Source organism: Panthera onca, chromosome A3 (assembly GCF_046562875.1).
Source record: "Panthera onca isolate mPanOnc1 chromosome A3, mPanOnc1 haplotype 2, whole genome shotgun sequence".
NCBI lineage: Eukaryota > Metazoa > Chordata > Mammalia > Carnivora > Felidae > Panthera > Panthera onca.
In genome coordinates this window covers 117847475-117865491 of record NC_138341.1, presented here as the reverse complement: position 1 = coordinate 117865491, position 18017 = coordinate 117847475, and the positions used below count along the sequence as shown (strand labels likewise).

Below are 18017 nucleotides of genomic sequence, written 5' to 3'. Positions count from 1 at the left end.
GGGCCCTGAGAGTACTGATTTATAAGTCACAAATCAAACATACCCTGGAAAGACACCCAAGAAACTGGTAACAGCTGAGAAGGAAATTAGGTAGCTGGGAATAGGATCGAGCGGGAATGCATCCCTTTGAACCATTTAAATTTTATGCCTAGGAAATATGTAAGTACTGATTATAAAGTATTTCATGAAATTATAAGAACTAAATAAAAAGTCCAAGTCACATATATTCATAAAATTTGAAACCTACAATTTGTGTAAGGAGGTACCCTCACTATCATCACAGCCTGGGTGACATTCAGGTGTCCTTTTATGTCTTGAACCATGTTGCTCTAAGGAATAAATTGGATATGCCATGGTATCTATCCCAAGATGTGTATCATCTAAACAAAGATCACTGACATTCATGTTGAAAGAGAGCTCATTTTCTGCAGGGCTAGCTAGAAACTAGGCCTGGGTCAGAAAGGAAAATTAATTCCGGGCCTTCGACTTTGTCATTTGAGTTCCATTTCTTTTAAATATTTAAATATGTGTGTATGTCTGACACAAGAATGACAGATATTAGCATGTTAATTGTTAATACTTTTTACATGTATGTCTTACACTTTGAAACTCTGAGATTGCTTCATTTTGGGAGTTTCAGAAGAACAGAATCCCAGTTCAGAATGGGAAGGACCTTAAAGGTCCTCAGTCAATTTCTGCTTGAATTCCGGCAAGGAATCTTTCTGCTCTGGATACATTCCATGTTGGAGAACTCACTATGAGTTGAGCTAGCCATTCCACTTTCTCTCTCTATAAGCAATTCCTTACATTAATCCTAAGTCTCTGTTATTGGACCATCTCCCTCTTGGTTCCATTTTTTCCCTATGAGGCAACTTACAACAGCTCTGCTCCATTCTGTATCAGCCCTGCCAATACTGAGAGGGGAATCATGCCCTCTTTACTTCTCTATTCTTAACTAGCCAGACCAACCAAAAATTCAACAAGCACCAGGTACTGAGTTAAGCTGGGGAGCCCTACTTTGGTAACAGATGAAGTGCTATCAGGAGAGGTGATGGTGCACTCCCTTTGGGCACACAGAGGGAAGGCATCAAGAGCCTGTTGCCGTGCATCTTAGACCTCTTATGTGAAACCGACGAGAAGATTGTTTTGTTGGCCATCCAGATTCTCCTGCAACTCGTCGAGACAATGGATTTCACTACCCTGACTGCCATGATGAAGACCCTGTTCTCCCTATTTGGTGATGTAAGACAATGAGAGAGGAGAGACTTTCCTAGGGGAGGGTAATTGGCATAACAGCAAATAGAAATTGGGATCCTTCCAGGTAACCTGTGATGTTAGCAGGACTGGTGTTACTGTTTTCTCAGATTAAAAAACAAAAACAAAAACAAAAAACAGAGATGTAGAGACTTGCCAAGGAGAGTCTCTAGAGAGATGTAGAGACTTACCCTGATCATGGGGTGGGGAAGGAGTTGGTATAAGAAAAGATGTCTTTCAAGGAACAATCAGGATGGGTCAAGGTGGTGGACTATACATATGTCCCCATCCCAGATCCCAAAAGATTTTTCAAAAAAGAAATGCATGGAGCACAATGAACCATGTCCTTGGAAGAGTCAAATATGCAAGATTGGGTTTTTGAATTTCAGCAAAACAGATTGTGTGAGTAGTTAATACTAGTATCAGGCACAAACTGTGCTGACTACATTTCTCATATGCAGAGTGAGAGAACAACCAGTAGTACAAAGCAGCAGGTCTTGCTAACTTTACCTATAGTTGGCTTCTTGCCCTCAGCTACCTACAGCTACACAGCCTCATGTTAGGACTGGGTTTTCAACTGACCTAGTCCTTGCAAGTTAAGCATGAACACTTTCGATGAGTCGCTTCCCTTTGGATACTTTATAGGTGAGACCTGATGTTCATCGTTTCTCCATGACCCTCTTTGGAGCCTCCATAAAGTCTGTGAAATACACAGATAAGAAGGGTATAGAGAATCAAGTCCTGAACAGCTTGGTCCCACTACTTCTGTATTCTCAAGATGAAAATGATGCAGTAGCTGAGGTAACACCTCTGTCAAACTTCTTTCGGCCCTGAACAACTTCCAATCCAGAGCCAAATATGCAAATAAGCTTTTGTAGCTTTGAGGGCAGGGACTTTGCGGTACCATCTTTATTCAGCATTTCCTCTAGCACAGACTACCTTTCGATTATTTTGCCTAAGTGAATTATGGGAAAAAATCTTACTCCTTATTTCTGTATAGGAAATTATGGCCCTTTGTGGGTAAGAACAATAAATATACCTTGTTGTTACCCCACCCCAATATTTAGCCTAGCACAGAGGCCTAAATACCGTGCCCAATTCAACAAACTTTTTGTTGATGACAATAACAATATCCCATTACCTTTCTTTTCTTTAAGAACTGCCTCATGGCCCTTGGACAAATAGACTTGTGTTCAGGCTAAGTCAGAAATAGTAGCTCCTCTGACAATCTAAAGAAGGCTCTGCATCTCCTTAATCTTCCACAAGTTTCTGTCATAGAGTTGTGGGTGGGATGTCATCATCTTTAGTACTTTCCCATACCTCAGGAGCCTATCCATCCCAAGGTGCTAACTATGACGACCAATTACAGCAAACCAGAGAGGTGCACAAGGATTCTGGAAAAATGCTGAACTTGCCCTTATTTATGCTCCCCATTACAGAAATGAAAGCGGAATCAGAAACAAGATTTAAGATTATAGTGGGCCCTGGTGTCTTGACATGGGGGAAGTGTTATGGCCTCATAAACAGAAATATGAAATATTTCAGACCCCAATAAAGTATGGAGTAGAGTTTCCCAACCGAGTGATGGAGAAGTATGTCCTGTAGGGGTCATAGATATGTGGATGCGTTGATACCCATCCCACCCCACCCCCATCCCTGTCAGCCCTTGGCAGTCAGGCAAGGCATAGAGCAGCCGAGGCTCTGGGCTTATTTTCTTTCAAACCTTGAATGATCCCTAACCTTGTCTTCAAGGCTAGAGAGGTGGAATCCAACATTAAACAGGTCGGGAGTCACTAACACAGAGAACATAATAAATACCCATATATCTACCACCCACTGTAAGAAATAAAATAGGAATAAATCACACACCTATCCCCAAATGAATTCCCTCAAGAACTATCATCTTGAACTGTATTGTTACCAACTTCTGTGGTAATATGTTTTCATGTTTTAAAACTTTATATGTAGGAAAACACTTCGTATGTTGTATCATTTGTAAATCTGTCAGCAACTTGCTCTTTTTTGCATATTTAGCATTATAAGACTTGCCTGCATGTGGGGCTCCCGCTCATTTATTCTTCCTGCCGTAGAGAATCCTCCGTCTTGAGGATACCCTCACACTTCTCCCGTGCTCCTATGCTCGGACATCTACATCGCCTCCAGTTTTTCATTACTACGATGCTGCAATGAGCATTCTTTTATGTATTTCTTTGCATACCTGTGTGAGAGTTTCTTGAGGGAATAAACTCAGAAGTAGAATATCTGGGCATCTTTAACTTTACTAGATATTTACAAATAAACAGAGTAGCTGAACTAACTTGTATTCCTATCAGTCTCCAAAAGAATGGTCCAAATCTAGTGGACGTGGGACAAAATACTTGCTTGGATACTCATCTGAGGTGGTGTGTGGTACATGGGAAGCATTCTGAGAGCAGTGAATAGAGAAGAAGCCTACTTGCTAAATTCTGCTCAAGCATCTGGATCAGGAAGGGATCAGTGCCTTCCAGAAGTCGTTCCAAGTCAGAGATTCCACAAGGTCTGGGAGAAGAGAAGCTATACTTTCCTGTATAAAGTGACAGGAGAATATCACAGGAGCAGCACGTGGGTGGAGGAGCCCTAGGTCTAGGAGTGGGGGAGTGGGAACTCCTGCTCAAATCCCTGCTCTGGGTATTACACCTGACAGCTCTCACTGTTGCCCTAGACCAGTGGCTTCTCCATCCTCCCCACAATTCTGCAGGCTTTATGAGTCCCCTATAGGAACTGACTGGGGAAATTGAAGGAGGACAGGACTCTGGTGCCTTTCCATCCCTGCCCTCGCTTTAGCCAGGATAATTCTGAGTTTGTCAGCTTTTCGTATTGGACTTCAGTATCAGTTTTATTTGAAGAAAAGTTAGGTCAGCTAAAAAAAGAAATATTTGAAAAATGCTGATCTCTGATAATCCTTTCCACAGGAAAGCAGGCAGGTCCTAACTATATGTGCCCAGTTCCTGAAGTGGAAGCTGCCCCAAGAAGTGTACTGCAAAGATCCCTGGTACATCAGGTGTGGCAAAGTTGGAAAAGTCTGCAAGTTCTTTGTACGTGAGCAATAATGGCTTTGTTAGCTCTTTCATATGCTAGCGTACTTATTTTTTCTGATGTAGTTTGTAAGGGAGGAACACGACATAAAGGAAATATTTCCCATCCCCTTTCACATCAGCAGCTGTTATCCATGAACCGTCTTGCTTTGGGAACCTATTTTTCTACAGTTTCCTCCCAACTGAGTCACAGATGCACTTTCTATTACCACCCTTTCTCATCAGAAAGACTCTCTTTTGAATTCTTGGGAGCCCCATTAACCTGGGTCAGACGCTTATATAGGGTATAGGGCTGATGGTACATGCTCAAAAAACTGCTTATGGAGTGAATTGAAATGGAGTTATGTATTGCCTTTACAGTGATCTCTAATCCTTTTCTTGGGTGTAGTGGATTATTTTACCCTCCATTAGAACATGTTTAGGGAGCCCCAAGCAAGGCTTGCTAGGCTATCATGGGCCATGCAGCATGCTTAGCAGCATGCCACTGACTCTGCTAGGACCCAGATGGCATCCTTTCCCCTCCCAGACTTAACTAAGGCTACTGGGGCCAATCTCAGGGGAAGGCTTGAGCCAGGGCAGTTTCAGGGGGCCTATCCATGGTTTTCTGGACATCTGACTCTAGAACTGCTGGGATCCTACTATGAAGACCCTAGGACTGACTATTCCCACAGGGATCTTCCATTTGTGTAACCTATTTAGGACCCAGTGGCGGCTCCTCCGATCAGAGTTACAGGGCTAGGAAGCCTCACAGTGTCAGGCTTTCCACTGGGGATGATCTCTCTGACCTGTAGGCAAACTTACATCTGAGGCAGTGATAACAATATTTACAGCAGAAATTCCGATTATAGATTATCCATGTACCATCGTAAGATCTATAGGAATAGATTCTGATTGCCCTCCTCCTATCCCAAGCTGCCTATCCCTGTAGCAGACCCACTGAGAGGCACATTTATTCAGCCAGTAGGCACAACACATCCAATGTGCAACAGGCCATGGGGAACCTAGAAACATGCCAAGGATACAAACTTCCCAAGGGAGCTTGCTAGCTAGGAAGGGGGATAAAACTTCTGTGGGAAGTTAAGTGGAAACTCAAGGTGTAAAATGATATGTGCCGAGAGAGGAGTACCTGCAAAAATGCTCAGAGCAGAGTAAGGTCAGGAAGGCAAGGGTGATGGGGGAAGAGCTGATAGGGAGGCAGAGCTCAAGACAGAGAAGACTTAGAGAGGTGGAGATGGACTTAGAGGCATCACGGGCACAGTATGTGGCATGAGTGGCTGTGAGTAAGGTGTATTCAGAGGATTTAACTTTGTCTAGGGGCTTATTATTGTGGCGCTAAGCAACCACAATCACTATTTCAAGCACTATGCTATATGTGTCCGATGTCTGACATAGTCCCTGACTCCGGAAACTATAGTGAGGCTGACAAAAATAGTCGTGCGTTTCACTCCTTTCTACTCTTACTTTTTTCCCCACTTAGGGAAAAAAATGCAAGGGGAAAGTTAACCTCGTAGCCCAAACATTGATGTTCTCCAAGAATGCAAAGCTTCCTATCAGAAGAGCAGCAGTCTTATTTGTAGGTATAAATAATCTTTTCATTTCTACAGTCACGTTACCCTATATTCTCCCAAACTGTGTTGTTGAGTATCCTCATTCTTTATGAAGATAACTTCAAAAATACTTTTTTTGAAGAAAGGGGCTGTTGTCTTTAGGTAACTTTCAGGCACTTGGAAGTCAAAGTTTTAGAATCTAATTATCAAAAGGCCAGTTCTGCCAACTGCTTAGAGCCAGAGCCAGACCACAGACTCACTGACTTTATCCTACATTTAGGGCTCTTATTGAAGTACGTGGATCACAGTGAGCTCAGGATGAAAGGCACTGACTGGATAGAGAAAGGTGAGTGACAACACACTTGGGTTTGGTTTGGGACATCTCACATTTTGAAAGGGATCTGAGGCAGTGACAGTGGGCAGGCTCTCTGACAGAATTTAGACCCTGGGAACCAGAGGGCCTGACTTTTGCAGTAAGAAAGCCCTTGGTGACTTCAAGTGAATGATGGTCTCATCGCAGTCCAACTACCCGATTAGGAAAGGACATGACCCTATTTGTCTGGAAGCCAGCTTTGATGAGTGTCTCAGGAACAGTTTCTGAATTTTTTCGGGAAATAAGACATTACCTAGAAATACTATCTTAGTAATTTATGATGATACCTCACAAGCACCACAGAAATGGCTGTGGCACAACTTTCCATAAGCAGTTGTCCTGTGAGATGGTAAACCTTGGTAATACAGATGTTTTATAATCATATAAGGCAACCATAACATAAATGGCTTTCTGAATTGTCAGTGAGTGGAAATTTTCTATAACTGTACAGTTTGGAGGATTTAGCACTCAGAGAACTATTTATTCCCATTTAAGAAGTAGTCCTACAATTAGAAATGCCATAAAATGCTAAGCCTCACACCCAAAAGTATGTACTAAGAGAACCAAATTAAAATCCTGGGGGTACCTGGCTGGCTCAGTCGGTAGAGCATGAGACTCTTGATCTCGGAGTTGTGAGTGCAAGCCCCATGTTGGGTGTAGAGATTACTTAAAATATTTAAAAAAATAAAATAAAATCCTGAACAATTCACTGCTTTTAAAATAAGAATATACAACTGGTAAAATAGCCAGAAGCTGGACCTTATTTAAGAAAGATTATGAGAGGGGCACATGGCTGACTCTGTGAGTAGAGTGTGCAACTCTTGATCTTAGGGTTGTAGTTTCAAGCCCCATGTTGGGTGTAGAGATTACTTAAAAATAAAATCTTAGAAAAAAATTATGAGAGGGGCTCCTGGCTGACTCAGTCAGTAGAGCATGCAACTCTTAGTCTCAGGATTATGAGTTTGAGCCCCACATCGGAGGTAGAGTTCATTTCAAAGTAATTAATTAAATTTTTTTTTAAAAGATGATTTGGTGCTCACTTTGGCAGCACATATACTAAAAAAAAAAGATAATTTGTATAAAAAAATTATGAGAAATGTTAACCAGACTTGTTGTAGTGATCATTTTACAAAATATACAAATATCAAATCATTATGTTGTACACCTGAAACCAATATATAATGTATGTCAATTATACCTCAACAATAACAAAAAAAGCAAAAAAGCTTTAAAAAAAATGGAAGATCATGCCACTTTTCTAAATTCTTCTATCTCCTCACAGCTATCAGAAGCAAGAAAAAAAAAAGTAAAAGTAAAATAGATTCTTTTATTCTATGAGGTAGGCCTGTGCCTGGTTGATTCTGTTCAATTAAAAAGAAATTATTTTCTTTTTTTTAACTTTTTTTAATGTTTTTATTTTTGAGAGAGAGACAGAGTGAGTGGGGGAGTGGCAGAGAGAGAGGGAGACACAGAATCCGAAGCAGGCTCCAGGCTCCGAGCTGTCAGCACAGAGCCTGACATGGGGCCCGAACTCACAAGCTATGAGATCATGACCTGAGCTGAAGCTAGATGCCCAACTGACCGAGCCACCCAGGTGCCCCAAAAGGAAATTATTTTCTAATCTAACACAAGGGGAGCAAAATTCCTTTTTCATTCTAAAGTCATTTATGTATAGGATCTATATATGAACCATATGAAATTGCCAATCTGTAGGGCGAAATCAAGTCAAATAACATTCTCATGTGGTTCAATCTAATGGAATAATCCCACCCTCTTCCTTCCCTAACAGTGCCTGATCTGTCTTAGAATAGGGTGTTCCAGCACTCCTGAACAAATTTATGTCATGTACTGTAGGTAATTTTTAAGCTAAATTTAAACAGAAAAATAACAAAATTTTAAATGTGAATTTAAACTGACTTCATGACAAAATAAAGTTCCATTCCTTTAGATTCTAGAATTGATGTGTACTCCTTCATGTATTCTGTGAAACAGATCTTAATGCAAGAACTGAAAGAAATTAAAAATAGTTAAGTATTCCCTTTTGGAAATAAACATGAATTTAAAGGCTAAAATGCTACTTAAGAAATAAAAAGCTTCAAACTGTGAAGAGGTCTTGAGCATTTTTGAGACCTCGGAGAACTGGAAATTAAAAAGAGAGCTTTATCTAGGGGGCCTGGCTGACTCCATCGGAAGAGCTTGCAACTCTTCATCTCAGGGTTGTAAATTTCAGCCCCAGGTTGGGTGCAGAGATTTATTTATTTTAAATAAATAAAACTTAAAAAGAGAGAGAGAGTGCCTTATCTAACTAAATATGATACCAAAGACAGATCCATAAAGTAAAAGAATGATAGATTTATCTATATAAAAATTTTATTTCTTTTAAATATTTATTTTGAGAGAGAGAGAGGGGGAGAGGAAGAATCCCAAGCAGGTCTGTGCTGTCAGCACAGAGCCTGATAGGGCTCTATCCCACAAACCATGAGATCATGACCTGAGCTGAAATCAGGATTTGGATGCTTAACCGACTAAGCCACCCAGACTCCCCTCTATATAAAAATTTTAAAAATCAACTTTGATTAAAAAAAAAAAGAAACAGAGCTAAAAACCAAATAATAATGTAGGAAATATATTTGTACTATGATAATGAGTTAATATCCTTAAATCAGTACATCTCTCTCTTTTTTTAAGTTTATTTTTTTTTTTTAGTAATCTCTACACCCAGCATAGGGCTCAAACCCATGATCCCAAGATCAGGAGTTGCCTGTTCTACCGACTGAGCCAGCCAGGGACCCCAACAAATTAATACATCTCAAAAGACAAGTGGCAAACAATATGAATAAGCAGTCTATAGAGGATAAATGGCCAGTAAATATATGAAAAATATTCATTATTCCTAGTAATCAAAAGTTTGAAAACAAAACAATGATGAGATGCCAGGATGACTTTTTCTGCCAAAATGGCAAAGGTTACTAATTATTAGTCACCATAAATGTGTTAAGGGAAAACTGACATTATTGTACACTGCACTGATATGAGCATAGATAGATACACCTTTTTTATATTTAAGTTCGGCAATATGTATCAAACCCTTTAAATAAATATATACTTTGACTTATCAATCTCACTTCTAGGAATTTAACCTATGAAAATCAGAGGGGTGCCTGGGTGGCACAGTTGGCTGAATGTTCAACTCTTGATTTTGGCTCAGGTCATGATCCCAGGATGTGGGATCAAGTTCCACATCCAGCTCCATGTTCCATGCTGAGTGTGGAACCTGCTTGATTCTCTCTCTCTCTCAATCTCTCCCTCTCAAAAAAAAAAAAAAAAAAAAAAAAAAAAAATCAGCAGAAGGGTACCTGGGTGGCTCAGTCAGTTGAGCGTCTGACTCTTGGTTTCGGCTCAGGTCATGATCCCAGGGCCTTGGAATTAGACCCACATTAGGCTCCACACTGAGCGTGGAGCCTGCTTAAGATTCTATCTCCCTCTGCCCCTGTTCCCCACTCACACTTGGTCTCTTTCTCTCTCTAAAAATAAAAATACTCAAAAATAATAAATAAATAAATAAATAAATAAATAAATAAATAAATAAATAAAATAGCAAACATGGAAAACATCCAAGATTAGAAATACTGAGAAATTGCTTTCATAAAGTGTAGCATATCCATATTATAGAATCCCATGAAGCCATGAAAAAAATTTTTTTTATTTTTTTTATCAAGTAATCTCCATGCCCAACATGGGGGTTCGAACTCATGACCCCAAGATGAAGATTCACATGCTCTACTGACTGAGCCAGCCAGGTACCCCAAAGCCATGAAAATATCATAGAAAAAAAATTTAATGACTTTGATAAGTGATGATGCAATATTAAATAAAACAAGCAATTATTAGATAATCTGGATGACCTGGTTTCATTTTAACAAAAAAGCACATGTATGTAACTGAATAGAAAAAACAGAAATATAACTGTTTCTCTGGTGGTGGAATTATGGATAGCTGATTTTCTTCCAGTGCTTACATGTATTATCTAAATTTTCTAGGCAATGAACATGTATTTATTTTATACTAAGAAAACAAAAGGTAAAGATTTTAAAAAAAATAAAGTACACTTAAAAGAAAATAATGATTTAAGAGTAATCTCTAGGACCAACACAGGAATTTAGAAATTAGCAGTCTTAGACATGGCTTGACAGATAATTTGACTTCAGGTGGACTACTTGGCATTGTGGCTATTGTAAAGGAGTAAACTATTTGGAAACTCAAAAATGAATGCTTTGTAGGTCACAATTGGAATTGATCTACAAATGTGTAATTTTCAGACAGATTCTTAGAAATAGTCCTTTATCTCACCTACTGTAGGCTTGTTGGCTGTTTGGTGTCTGGATCAGTGATCATTTCCATAGATATTCACCTCCCACGTGTGTTTTCTGGCCACATAGATCTGAGAGATCTGCTGTGTGACCCTGAGCCCTCTCTGCGTATCATCGCCTCTCAGGCTCTCTTCCAAGTCCGGGAGGTAGGGACTGAACAAGATCCCAGGCAGACTGTTTGCAGCTTGAGGAAGCTCATGGGCTGTCTTTCTACTTAGAAATGCAAGGCAAGTAACATCAGGTAAAAACTAATCCTTTCAGAAACCATAGAAGCAGTCATCCCCCATTTTTTTTTTTTTTTCAGACTGAAAATAATGCCAGCCTGAAGCTACCTCCTCCCATTTAATTACCTCAGAACATATTTTTTGCTGTCAAAATCTTTAAGGAAATAGAATATATAAGGGAGGGAAGCTCTTGGTGTAAATTTGGAGAAATCATGAAATTCTATGGAGCTTTTGAGGCATGCCAGAACTTCCATAAAGTTCCAGTCTTGATAAACAGGTCTAGCACAGCTTCAAAAGAGATTCTAAATAAATGTTAATATAGCAATTTTAGGGGGCGCCTGGGTGGCTCAGTCAGTTAAGCGGCCGACTTCGGCTCAGGTCATGATCTCACAGTCTGTGAGTTCGAGCCCCGCGTCGGGCTCTGTGCTGACAGCTCAGAGCCTGGAGCCTGTTTCAGATTCTGTGTCTCCCTCTCTCCGACCCTCCCCCGTTCATGCTCTGTCTCTCTCTGTCTCAAAAATAAATAAATGTTAAAAAAAATTTAAAATATATATATATATATATATATAGCAATTTTAGGATGATTGGGTCTTCTGTCAAAGCCCAGTCTACTTGTCAACAATCTTAAGAATAAATTAACAACCAGGGCGCCTGGGTGGCTCAGTCGGTTAAGCGTCCGACTTCAGCTCAGGTCACGATCTCGCGGTCCGTGAGTTCGAGCCCTGCGTCAGGCTCTGGGCTGATGGCTCAGAGCCTGGAGCCTGCTTCCGATTCTGTGTCTCCCTCTCTCTCTGCCCCTCCCCCATTCATGCTCTGTCTCTCTCTGTCTCAAAAATAAATAAAAAACGTTAAAAAAAATTTTTAAAGAATAAATTAACAACCAATTCTTATAGTTTGATATTATTGGTGTATGTTTATGAAATCGCTGTGGCCTTTCTACTTCCTTTCTCTTTCCCTTAAAAATCTTCAAGCAAGAAAAAATTTATGAAGTGGTATAATACTAAATCTACCCCAATTATGCAAGATTTCCACTCTTTCCCTGCCCTTTTCATTTTCCTGATTCCCTCTCCTACAACTACTGTCAGATCCTCAAATGGCTCTAGGATGGGAACTATTATTTGTTGAGCACCCACTGTATGCTTTAAGCATAGATAGAGAACATTTTCTTGCAAGCAGAAGTTTCCCAAGAAAGAGGTTAGTTTGTGTTGGGTGAATACTTTGATAAGCTGCATATAGAAGGGTGGGAACCCCCAAGAGGCATACCAGATTAAGTAGAAATTGATCTAATTCCCAGGCTTTTGTCTGGTTGAGGAACATAAGTGGAGAGCCACAGGTGAACTCTCTAGGGCAATGGAGAGGCCTCTGGGAGGTAGTGACATGGAGTGACATGTAAGAGGTTGAAAGAAGCCTTTCTCTTCACTCGTATATATGCCAGAAGGAAAAGGGGCAACTGGCATGTGAAAAAGAGACACACCCAATGGTGAATTGCATTAGGTTTTTGGTGTAAAGCAAGCAACATGAATCTTACCACCCTGTCCCCTCGATTTTCACCTTTCACCCCCAGCCCTCTGCCAATACATCTTTACAAACAAATTTCTTTATGATTCATGGTGAGTTGGGTTTGTTTTCGGGGTTGTGGCAGCATGCCGAGTGTGACTTCAAAAGGATCCCTGGCCAAGAGAGGTCTTCATATTTGGGACTAGCAGTCAGGAGTTTTGAGCTAATTGCAGGCCCAGGCTATCTGCTGAATTAAATCTTCACCCTTGAGCAGAGCCAAGAGGACACCTTGAAGCTAGCTGCTGGATGCTAAATTTGAGTGCACTGAGCACAGTTGAGTTAAACATGTCTCTTGCTGCTCTCTCCTTGGTCTCACTCCATTAAACCACTTTTCACTCTCTGCTTTTGAACTGTCCATTTTGTGGATTATCCAGTGAAAATGACTAACACTCATTAAGTGTTTACAATGAGCCGGATTCCTAAGTACATTATATGATTAATTCTTTAAATCCTTATAACCACTCCATATATTATTCTCTCCATTTTACAGATGGGGAAGCTGAGGAACAGAATTTGAAAAAGTGACTTGCCTGAAGTCACATAACCAGTAAATGCCAGAATTCAAACTCAAGTAGTCTTGCTCCAAAAGCCACATCCTTGGCTAGTCTCCACTCTGCTCTTTTCTCTTTTTATTTATTTATTTATTTTGGGGCATGAGGGGCAGAGAGAGAGGGAAAAAGAGAATCCCAAGCAATCTCCATGCTGTCAGCACAGAGCCTGACATGAGGCTCAATCCCACAAACCATTAGATTATGACCTGAGCCAAAATCAAGAGTCAGACACGTAACCGACTGAGTCATCCAGTCACCCCTGCTCTGCACTGTTCTAATCTGCTCTGTCCCTCTAATGTCAATAAATGCAGATCCACTCTACAATTAAATCCCAGTTGTTAAACTCATACCCCAAATTCAAAAATGCTGTAAAATGATATCGAGCTTCAAATAATAAAAATAAAGTTAGCATATCTTATTTAATAGGATACTATGTACATTGTACATTGTAGAGGAGTGTACTTAGACAAAAGCTGGTGGTTATTCTTGAGGAATATTGTTTGAGTCCCTGGTTTGACCTCATATGCCACCCTGTCTCACAGCAGTGAAGACATATCTCTTCACTCATATTTATGCCAGAGTCCATTTCCCTCCAGGAAGATTTTTATTTTCTGAGTAATACTACCAACAGGGAGGGGCAAGTACAATAATACTTGTTTCATTGTGTTAAAATTCACAGAGAGAAGCATCCATTAAGAAGCAGAGGTCGGGGGCACCTGGCTGGGCCTGTCGGTGGAACATATGACTCTTGATCTCAGGGTCGTGAGTTCAAGCCCCACGTTGGGCAGAGAGATTACTTTAAAAAAAAAAAAAAAAAAAGCAGAGGTCTGATTTTTTTTACTGACTACCTCCACAGTTTGGGAAAGGCTGAAGAAGTACATAATAGTGATTGTATTAACAAATCCAAATATCCAAATATTCCAAATATCTCCATTATTTTTATACAAGGCTCTTCTCAAACATAGTTTTGTGTTTTCATGGAATTTTTTAAATATATAAAACAAAAATTTCTGGACATTTAATTTTGTTATAATATGTTAAAAATTCAGTATAAGTCAATAGGATTTCAGTTTTATCTTCATCATATACTATTAAAAGGTATTGCTCATTATCTATTGCTGGCCTAGCCATGTCTTTATTATTTTAGATTCTTACTTTTTTACTCTTAGTTTTGCTTTTCTTCCTTGTACTGAGATACATATTTTATTAAAAATTATTATTTTGGGGGGCACCTGGGTGGCTCAGTCAGTTAAGCGTCTGACTTTGGCTCAGGTCATGATCTCATAGTTGGTGAGTTTGAGCCCCGTATCAGGCTCTGTGCTGACAGCTCAGAGCCTGGAGCCTGCTTCTGATTCTGTGTCTCATTCTCTCTCTGCTCCTCCCCACTCGTGCTCTGTCTCTCAAAAATAAATAAAATGTAAAAAAAAAATTATTTATTTTTTCTTAGTGAAAGATTAAACGATCATATAAGTAAGAGATGGGCTTAGGGAATGAGAGCATCTCCTAGACATCAACCCTGCCAAGTAAACTTGCACTGGGTAAAATTGTAAAATCTCTCTCTCCTTCCAGCTTCCCCCTCCTTCCTGGCTCGAAGTTCCTTTTTCTATCTCTCCCTCTCAGGAAGGGATCTAATGAACTGGCTGTTATGCGAAAATGATTAATAATGCAAGTTCTAATGAGCCTAACTCTTCCAGGGATGTTTGCTTTTTTTTTTTAATTTTTAATTTTAGAGAGAGAGAAAGCATGCAAGTGGGTGTGGGGCAGAGGGAGAGAGAGAAAAAGAGAGAATTTTAAGCGGGCTCCACGCTCAGTGTAGAGCCCGACGCAGTGCTCGATCCCACAACCCTGGGATCATGACCTGAACTGAAATCAAGAGTTGGAGGCTCAATGGACTGAGCCACCCAGGCACCCCCAGGGATGTTTGCTTTTTAATAAGGTAGATCTCTAAGCCAAAGGCATGAACCTCTAATTGAGAAATGTTAGGCATTACTAAGCAGGATGGAGAGGAGGTATTTGGAAATGAGTTTGAAGGTAAGGGTGGGATATAGAGATTTTCCTGTCATCCCTGAAACTACATCATATCAGCTGCTTTCCCTACATCTTCAAACCCTTGTCAGAACACAGCAGAGGAAAAGCTTTAGAAAGGATAATTAACAACTGCTTTCTGTTACAGAAAACACAGAGGGAAGTGATGGATTTTATTCTTCCTGAACAACAGTGATGACTTCCCAGCACAAAGAATGACTGAGTGCCAATTGTTGAATGATTCAGTGATGTCTCTTTCTCTCACCCTGTATAGTTTATAGTCTGAAGTCCAAGGGAGACAGCACTGGTTTAAAGTGGTTCCTATGGATACCAAAGAATCTTTATGAGGGACCTGTCACTCCAACCCTCCCCCCTTTTCTTTTGACAGAGGTGGTGGTATGAATACAGCAAGGGACATTTTTAAAGGGAGCAGGGATATGGGAAGTGGTTAGGAAGGAGATGGAGCTGAGATTCTAGAAAGGATGCTTATGTGAATTAGATTAAAAGGTGGAAGGTTGAGACAGTATAGAAGATATATCAAACATAGAGTCCAGCTTTTATGGCCCCCCAGGCACTAGTTTTCAGTGAAATCTTGCCCCAGACTGGTCAGAAGACCACAGGTAGAGAATCTGTCTCTCCAGACACTCAAATATTTATGAGGTCATGGTTCTTATGCCATACAAGGCTTTATCTCCCAAACCTTTGTCTTTCAACCACCCACCAACCAAAGTAAACCTACTAAATCCTGAGTTACACTCTGGTGTGCATCAGGTAATCTTAGGAAATCACTTTTGTGGCAAAAAGGGCAGGACACTAAAAAGGATAAGAATTTGTAGGCAGTTCAGGGCGCCTGAGTGGCTCAGTTGGTTGGGCATCCAACTTCGGCACAGGTCATGATCTCACAGCTTGTGGGTTTGAGCCCTGTGTTGGGCTCTGTGCTGACAGCTCAGGGCCTGGAGCCTGCTTCAGATTCTGTGTCTCCCTCTCGCTGCCCTTCTCTCTCTCTCTCTCTCTCTCTCTCTCTCCCTCTCTCTCTCTCTCTCTCTCTGTCTCAAAAATAAATACACATTAAAAAATTTTTTTAAAGAATTTGTAGACAGTTCAAATCAAGTATTCTGACCTTAAAATTAAAGAAATTGATTTTTTCAGGAAAGACCTCAAGCTTTTCCCCTGCAAGAGCTTTGGTGATTTCTAAGGAGTTTTGGATTATATTACAACCCAGATTATCATTTCAGTTCAAGACCCCACAGAATTATACAGTTTGGCCAGTCAATCCCACCACATTTTAATAGTTTCATATGAAAAAAATTTTTTCAAATAGGCCAAACACATTTCCATAACTTCCTTCGTGGTATCCTGTTTTAGAGCTTTAAATAATCTTGTCGGAAATTTTTTCTTTTTCAGATTTCAAACCCAAAAGTCTTTTGCAAAACTTTTTTCAGCAACTGAATTATTAAAATAATTGAAAATGGAACTTGGGGCGCCTGGGTGGCTCAATTGGTTGAGCGACCGACTTCGGTTCAGGTCATGATCTCATGACCTGATGAGTTCGAGCCCCGCATCAGGTTCTGTGCTGACAGCTCAGAGCCTGGACCCTGCTTTTGATTCTGTGTCTCCCTCTCTCTCTGCCCCTCCCCTACTCATGTTCTGTCTCTCTCTGTCTCAGAAATAAATAAACATTTAAAAAAATGTTTAAAAAAAAGAAAATGGAACTTAAAAAGTTTTAAAGGGGTCTTCTAATTCAGACCTTCAGAACCTCAGACCTTTTTACTACTTAACAATGAATTGTTATAGCATTCTGGTCGTTGTAAGAACCTTTTAAGATGTTTGAAATATTAATATCATAACACTACCCAGGCATCATCACTGCCAAAAGTGAAATAAAAGCATGAAATAGACATTAGTTGAGTGGTCTTATATTGAAAAATCAGTAAGTGACTAAATCTGAAAATAATCTCAAGATACTCATCTGTGCATCTGATTCCTTATGTAAAAACCCTGTGCCTCAATACTTTTCTAATCAAAATATTAAATCAGGATTTATTTGAAATTAAAATACAGCATGTAAAGAGAGAAGTTCAGAAAACATTTTTTTCTTGACTCATGATAGATTTATTAAGGTAGTAATGCATATATATGCGTATATATATATTCAAAATTCAAAAGTTACAGAATATTCCTAGCCATCCACTTCACCTCCCCAGAGGTGCCATGTTATCAATTTCTTATATCTCCAAGACATAATTATGCATTTATGAGTAGATATGTGTATTCTCTTCCCTGCTTTTTTCACAAATCAATTTTATTTATTTATTTGTCTTATTTATTTATGTAGGCTCCATGCCCAACATGGGGCTTGAACTCACGACCCTGACATCAAGAGTCACATGCTCTACCAACTGAGCCAGCAGGTGTCCTTTTCACAAATTATAGTATTCTATACATATTTTTCTGCACCTTGCACTTTCTCTCCTTAATATCTTTGAGATTTTTCTATACTACTCCAAAAAGAGTTTCCTCATTCTTTATTCCTGGCCAGTATTTATTACATTAATGGACACTTAGGTAATTTACAATTTTGTTTTAAGAGAAAGCACTAGTAGAGGGCAGGGGTACAGAAAGAGAAAGGACCTTAAGTAGGCTCCATGCTCAGCATGGAGCCCAGTGCAGGGCTCAATCCCACCACCCTGGGATCATGACCCGAGCTGAAGCGAAGAGTTAGATGCTCAGCTGTCACCAGGTGCCCTGATAAATTCCAATCTTTGGAACAAACAATACTGTAGTGAGTAACTCCAGACATATGTATTTCACATATGGTCAAGTGTGTCTTTAGAAGAAAATCCTAAAAGTGCAATCACCAGGTCAAAGGATATGTTATTTCATATTAAAGTATTGCCAAATGACTTCCATGGAGGTAATAAGTTACCCCCCAGTGATGTAAGAGCATGCTTTTCTCCCTACATCCTTGCCTGCACAATGTGATATTCATTCTACAGATATTTATTGAATTCTTGCCATGGCCCAGGCACTATTCTAGGTAAT

General features: G+C 39.9%; 1 protein-coding gene across 4 annotated transcripts in view; it reads left to right on the top strand.

Annotated features, from left to right (window-relative positions):
- Positions 1 to 14061, top strand: part of MROH8 (maestro heat like repeat family member 8) — a 59838-nt gene extending 45777 nt beyond the window's left edge. Inside the window, exons 18-24 of one of the 4 annotated variants that reach the window (XM_081795345.1) lie at positions 1078 to 1242; positions 1900 to 2055; positions 4206 to 4328; positions 5806 to 5905; positions 6156 to 6221; positions 10688 to 10845; positions 13630 to 14061. In XM_081795345.1, the coding sequence (XP_081651471.1) occupies positions 1078 to 1242; positions 1900 to 2055; positions 4206 to 4328; positions 5806 to 5905; positions 6156 to 6221; positions 10688 to 10836 (759 nt within the window). In that variant the 3' untranslated portion in view covers positions 10837 to 10845; positions 13630 to 14061. Of the gene's footprint in view, positions 1 to 1077; positions 1243 to 1899; positions 2056 to 4205; positions 4329 to 5805; positions 5906 to 6155; positions 6222 to 10687; positions 10846 to 13629 lie in introns of those variants that run through there. The other 3 variants (XR_013554530.2, XR_013554529.2, XM_078444086.2) reach the window with 3 other exon arrangements.
- Positions 14062 to 18017: the final 3956 nt, after the last annotated feature.